Raw genomic sequence first — 6227 nt, forward strand, 5'->3', positions numbered from 1 at the left:
CTTCATCCGACTTCACTTACCAAGATCTAGGATTACCTCCCCTAGGATTTTCTTCACTTGATTTCACTCACCAAGACCTAGAGTTACCTCCCCAAAGATTTTCATCACATAACTTCACTCACCAAAACTCAGCATCGGATCGACCTGCTACAGATTCGATAACAAATCCTCTAGACCTATCGAATCTTCCTATCTGATTTCTACGATCTGTCAAAATTTTTTTTATCTAGCCACGACTAAGAGTACTTCCCTTGTCTAACAACAGTTAGGACTTTCTTTATCTAACTATAATTAGAACTAATCATTCAATAAACTTTTCACTCTATTTTTATTAATCATCTGCCAATTTTAACCTAACTAAATTCTATTAAATATATTATCAAATAAATATGAAAATTATGAAGGTTGATTACACTAATTATATAAGCAGCTAACTATTTGCAACCGCGTGTAACAACTGACAAGTATTTGCTACGTATAGAAATCCTAAAAGTCGATTAAAAAAATAAAGAATTTATCAGTCAGAAAACTTAAGACTATTTTAGATAATTCTTATTCGATAGGATATTCTTTGATTTTTACAAAGATGTACTCTGATTCATTAAAGTTCAATTTGGATGCCCTTTTAATTTCTAATTTTAAAATTATGAATAAAATTAATGCGGATAATTAATCAGATATTTTGTCTGCATTGTGTAAATAGATATAGGCCAATGTAGATATTGCTCTGTGAAAAAAAAATTAATAAGTGGAAGAAAATACAAACAAATAATATTTTATGTTTTATTTGGTTAATGCATTTGATGATTTTCATAAGCACGCATAATGTGTATTATGTTCAACTAAACTGCTTAGGTAACAAAAATATATTTCTTCTATTTAGCGTGTATGATGTAAATTATGTTTGAATAAACTTCGAAAGTATCTAAAGAATAATTCTCTTACTAAACGTGTATGATGTAGATTAAGTTCCAATAAACTTACCATCTAAAGAATAATTTATTTATTTATTTAGCATGTAGGATTATTTTTGAATAAACTTTCCAAATATCAAAAAACTTGCTAGTTAGATGACTGGTCAATTTGATGGATGAAGGAGATGGAACTCAAAAATACATATATGAACCGCGTTAAGATCACTGTTTCTTTTAGGATAAAAAAACACAATTTGTTTATAAATCTAAAATCCCTAAGCTTGTCCATCATACCTCTGAAGTAAACTTATTAGATAAGTCAAGCCCTCATTGAAGTCAAATAAAAGATCGAATCAACAAAAATAAGGCATGTCAAAGCTTCAAGTTCATCAAATTGAACGCCAAATGCAATGCTCGCACAAGTCCTCAACAAAATAAGTTGTTTGAAACAAGATACCTAACCAACGATAGTTTAGGCTGCAACAGCTTCTGCTTCACCTTCCATCTGGGCATCTTCCGCAGGTCTATCCAGTTTGACACCCACATCTTCCTTGTAATCACCATGGACCTATAACACCCAGCAGCTTTGTGAATTAACTGAGTTCTTAAACAGTTCCACACAAATTTTGGCCGTTAACTTTAATATCAAGTGTCAAATTTAAAGGGTTGACTAAAAAAATCTAATTATTCTATAAGGAAAAGGGATGGGAGTACCTCCATAAGTTTTCCCAGATCAAACTTGGGGGCCTTCAGGATTTTAACTTTGCGAATGAAAACATTTTGCAAAGGGAAAATGCTGGTTGTTGCTTTCTCAATCTCCTTACCAATGACCTCGGGAATAAATTTCTGCACCAAATCCTTCAAATCGCATGATGAAGCTTGATTGATCATGATTTCTGTCATTTTGCGACGGATCTGAAACAAATTTGAAGTGCCATGATTATCATCCATCAGATAATGATTTTTATGTTCAAATGAAAACATTGTATTGAATAGAAATAATGAACATACCTGTCGAATCTGACTAGATTGGGCATAACAAGTACGCTTCACTTGATTTGGACGTCTCTTAGTGAAGGCAATACAGAACAAGCGCAAAGTGTAATTATCAGTGGTCTTAACATCAACATGCGCTTCTATGAGAGTTTGCCACTTCCGCACCAACGATCTAAGCTTGTCGGTTGTGAAATCCATTCCCTGAAAAAAAAAAAGGATACCAGGTTAAACGCCAGGAAAGCATGAATGTTTAACACAGCTGTCAGAGACATACCCAGAAATTAGTCAGGACATTCTTTCCTTGTACATCCTCTGCACGAAGTCGGATCTTCCTGTAGGCCTGATCCTCATCGTTCTGAAGGTCAGCTAAAGAAACCTCAAAAACTCTGTGCTTGAGTCCCTCAGAAGCAATCTGAAAACAAGAATACAAATAAATTATGACAAGCAACAAGCAAGCAGGGGAAAAATATTTCTCAGTTGCAGATGTATGTAAAAGACAACTACAAAAGCATAGAGTAGGAGCTTGAAGACAACAATTTATCTCAACCTCAAAAATATCAAACTATATGGAGATTAATTAAAGAGATAAATAAATCAACAAATTGCTGAATGACACAGCTAATCCTGCCACTCTGAAAAATATTTAACTGCAGATATATAACTTAGGTTAGATTTGTTATTGATTTAAAAGTTGATGCTTATATTCGTTAATTTTAAAGTGTTTATGCGATTCTTGTCACAACCTACAATTTAAGTGCAAGATTTAGCAAATAACTCCTTTTTTAAAACATGAGCATGATTTGAGCCCTAATCCTCCCGATTTGATAGTATAATAAAGTTTATTGACTAATAATCTATCATAAAAACTTAAGGCGTTAGAAAAAACAATAATTTATATATTTATAAAATTGGCCAGTCATTAAACAGTTCCATCATATACAAGACCGGCTCAATACTAAGGATTAGTTTAATTTATGCATGGAAAAAATAAATGACAGTTCCAGCAATGTCTATATCCTCATACAGCATAAACCTCAATAACGCAAACTAGTATTAACATTAGCAAATGCTTTGATGGTGACTAGAAAATCACTAACAGACCTAATCCGATCTAAACCAATTCAGTTTCAATCAAATCTAACATACTGAATGCAGTTTCGGATCAATTTTCCTTGATCAGAAAAATTCGAATTGAGTTAAATTTTGGTCAAGAATAGATCTGACCCATGTTCATCCCTTGGCTTCTATCTACTGAGCCAGCTCAATTGTTATTCTTGTCCTCAGATAGTGTGTTCCCATACAAAATTTATGAGTGTCCTAAAAAAATGTTTTGAAACAATTATTAGACAAATAACATTCCTTTATGGAAGATAATAATTCAGCTAGCAGCAAAGTTCCATTTTGTTTACTGACTAACAATAAGCTCAGATGTCCATGGCACTGTCAATGTTTATCCATTTAGCAAATGCAACTAAAAATTTACTCTTATCGAAGTCAACTCTCTAGAGAAAACTTTCTCAAAGCAACATCATGTCAGTAAAAGATTGCACCACTGCTACTAAAACAAAAACGAATCAAGCTAGTACATATAAACCGAAGTGATTACCGAACTAAGCTAACATATAGGCCACAGAATTCGAACAATATTAACTGAAAAAAAAAAAAATCACAGATCGTTGTTTCAGAGTGACATACCTTCGTTCCCTGCGTCCTAGAGACAAGGGTCTTCCCAACGCTCCTGACGCTGAAGACTGACGGAGCTTTGATGTCATACCAATCCTTCTTAGAGAAGGGATCTACACTGAATCAATCAATCAATCGACCAGATGGTCCATAACAAACAGAAAATGGAAAAAAAGAACACTTTTGCACGAATTGATACAATCTAGACCAACAAGAAAAAGAAACAATAGCGACGAAGTTAAATTACGTCTTCTTCTTGCCACCCTTTTTCCCCTTGGAGATTCTCTTGTTTTTACTGCAAGAAACATATCCAAAAAAGTGTCAAACTGGGAAATCTAAGGAAAACTAAGGCTCGAAAGGTGGGAAATAGCATGAAATCCTCACCCGACCGCCATGACTGGAGCTCTTTGATGCTCTTGGTTTTGCTGGTTTCGGCGCGACGATTGATGGAGTCGGTTACCCTAATAACATGATATATAGAATGGGTCGTCGATGAAATGGATCGAACTCTTGGACAATCCATTTGATCCAATGAGAATACTAGAAGCACCTATGGAGGCCCGTTTAACCCAATAATTTCAGATAGATTTTTTTTAAAATTTAAATATTCAACTCTTGCTATTAATACCGGGGATGACGAGTCCTAGTTCCATATAAATTTTTCGGCAATTTATCAAATCACGCACTTAAATATCTTAATTGACCAAAAGACGTATGTTACTTTGATTTTTACCAAAAGGCATATTTTTTCAAGTGCACTTCCCTTTTTATCCTTCTGACAAATTAAACCTTTTTTTTGTCGTTTTCCTTTTCTCTCTCTTCTCTTTCCTATTACCTCTTTCATCAACGAAATGTAAGATTTAGTTAATTTTTTGATAACATTTTAATATATTTAGAGAAGCTAAAATAAACAATGGATAGCATAGTTAAACTCCTTGCAACATCAGGAATCCACAAGAACTGAAATGGGTGTAATCTGAGGTCTCTAGGTCCATCAGTGGGTTTTGACCGAAACCCACTGATGGACCTAGAGACCTTAGATTACATCCATTTCAGTTCCTGTGGATTTCTGATGTTGCAAGGAGTTTAACTATGCTATCCATTGTTTATTTTGAATTTTAAAATGTGTTAAAATAGCAGAAAAAAAATAACTAAATCGTACGTTCAGATGTAAATCATATTGGAAGCAGTAAGTGATTCCATATCGCCCTAACGAGCTTTTTGATTTTTTCTTCTCTATTTTAACACCTTATAAAGTTAAAATAAACAATGGATAGCATAATTAAACTCCTTGAACATCAGAATCCGCGAATGGGTGTGTCTTGAGTCCATCAACGGTGGGTTTGGTCAAAACCCACCGATGGACCTGAGAGCTCCGATTGCACCCATTTCAGTTTCTATGGATTTCTAAAATTCAAGGAGCTATCCATTGTTTATTTTGACTTTTAAAAGATGTTAAAATAACAGAAGAAAAAATCAGCAAAAAGGCTCCACGTTAGGCCTGATATGGAACCATATCAGGCCCAATGTGGACCTGATATGATTTTTCCTTGAGCTTCATACAATGTAGAGAAATTAATTTGATGATAGAAAACCAAGAGTTCTGTTAGTCCTATGATTTAATTATCTTTTTCTCAAGCATGTTGTGCAAATTGATTCTCTGTTCCTCTGAACATTGTTTTATCAGTATATTGCAATATCTGCTAATACCTTTGCCTTAATACTGCATCATATCTTCTGTATTCTCAACATTATCCTCATGATTCACATTACAGATCATCCTTGGCTGCAGAATGCCAATAAGGCACCCAACGTAAATCTTGGTGAAACTGTTCGAGCAAGACTCCAGCAATTTTCAGTGATGAATAAATTTAAAAAGAAAGCTCTTAGGGTGAGAATATTTTCTTTCATGATTTCTTTCTGTGTGAATGCTTGACATTTGTCCAGCTGATTATTCCAAGACACACCTAGTATTATTATGTTCATTCTAAAACTGTGTTAATGCAGGTGATAGCTGAACACTTGTCTGTGGAGGAGATTGCCGACATAAAGGAAATGTTTGAGAATATGGATATCAACAAAAAAGGGCAGATAAATTTTGATGAGTTAAAGTATGGTTTGCGCAAGCTCGGACACCAGGTTGCTGATTCAGATGTCAAAGCATTATTGGAAGCAGTAAGTTATTGCTGAAGATGCAATCTTTTTTTTTAAAGTAAAAAAAATTGACTGTGGGTTATGGCAATCACACCATTTCCATTGGCATTACACAATTATGGGGTGACAAGGGAAAACAAACACAAAGAATTAGGCACAAATTCAAACCACAACCCTACTAGATCCATCAAGAAATTCATCAAGAGTTGCTAACCAAACAAGATCCAAAGATGGACCTATCAGCAATATACTGATAAAATAATGTTCAGAGGAACAGAGAATCAATTTGCACAACATGCTTGAGAAAAAGACAATTAAATCATAGGACTAACAGAACTCTTGGTTTTCTATCATCAAATTAATTTCTCTACATTGTATGAAGCTCAAGGAAAAATCATATCAGGTCCACATTGGGCCTTATATGGTTCCATATCAGGCCTAACGTGGAGCCTTTTTGCTGATTTTTTATTCTGCTATTTT

At 34.2% G+C, this 6227-nt stretch overlaps 1 protein-coding gene and 1 long non-coding RNA gene across 2 annotated transcripts; one reads left to right on the forward strand and one right to left on the reverse strand.

Annotated features, from left to right (window-relative positions):
- Window positions 1–1244: 1244 nt before the first annotated feature.
- On the reverse strand, window positions 1245–4092 carry LOC122028065 (40S ribosomal protein S3a-like). Its single transcript, XM_042587087.1, has 7 exons — window positions 3978–4092; window positions 3841–3888; window positions 3606–3711; window positions 2185–2322; window positions 1926–2111; window positions 1629–1829; window positions 1245–1482 (listed from the first exon to the last, which is right to left on the reverse strand). Exons 1-7 carry the CDS (start codon window positions 3986–3988, stop codon window positions 1387–1389), a joined length of 786 nt encoding a protein of 261 aa, XP_042443021.1. The 5' UTR covers window positions 3989–4092; the 3' UTR covers window positions 1245–1386.
- Window positions 4093–5369: 1277 nt separating this feature from the next.
- LOC122027868 lies at window positions 5370–5662 on the forward strand. The gene is made up of 2 exons (XR_006124554.1): window positions 5370–5484; window positions 5601–5662. It is a non-coding gene; the product is annotated as an uncharacterized LOC122027868 (long non-coding RNA).
- The last annotated feature ends 565 nt before the right edge of the window (window positions 5663–6227 follow it).

Source organism: Zingiber officinale, chromosome 10A (genome assembly GCF_018446385.1).
Source record: "Zingiber officinale cultivar Zhangliang chromosome 10A, Zo_v1.1, whole genome shotgun sequence".
NCBI lineage: Eukaryota > Viridiplantae > Streptophyta > Magnoliopsida > Zingiberales > Zingiberaceae > Zingiber > Zingiber officinale.

Bases quoted from the DNA above. Each gene is read 5' to 3' on its own strand.
- LOC122028065 (XM_042587087.1), bottom strand. The intron at 1,830-1,925 runs GTATGTTCATTA...AATTTGTTTCAG, and splicing joins AATCTAGTCAGATTCGACAG to ATCCGTCGCAAAATGACAGA. The intron at 1,483-1,628 runs GTACTCCCATCC...TGGGTGTTATAG, and splicing joins ATCTGGGAAAACTTATGGAG to GTCCATGGTGATTACAAGGA.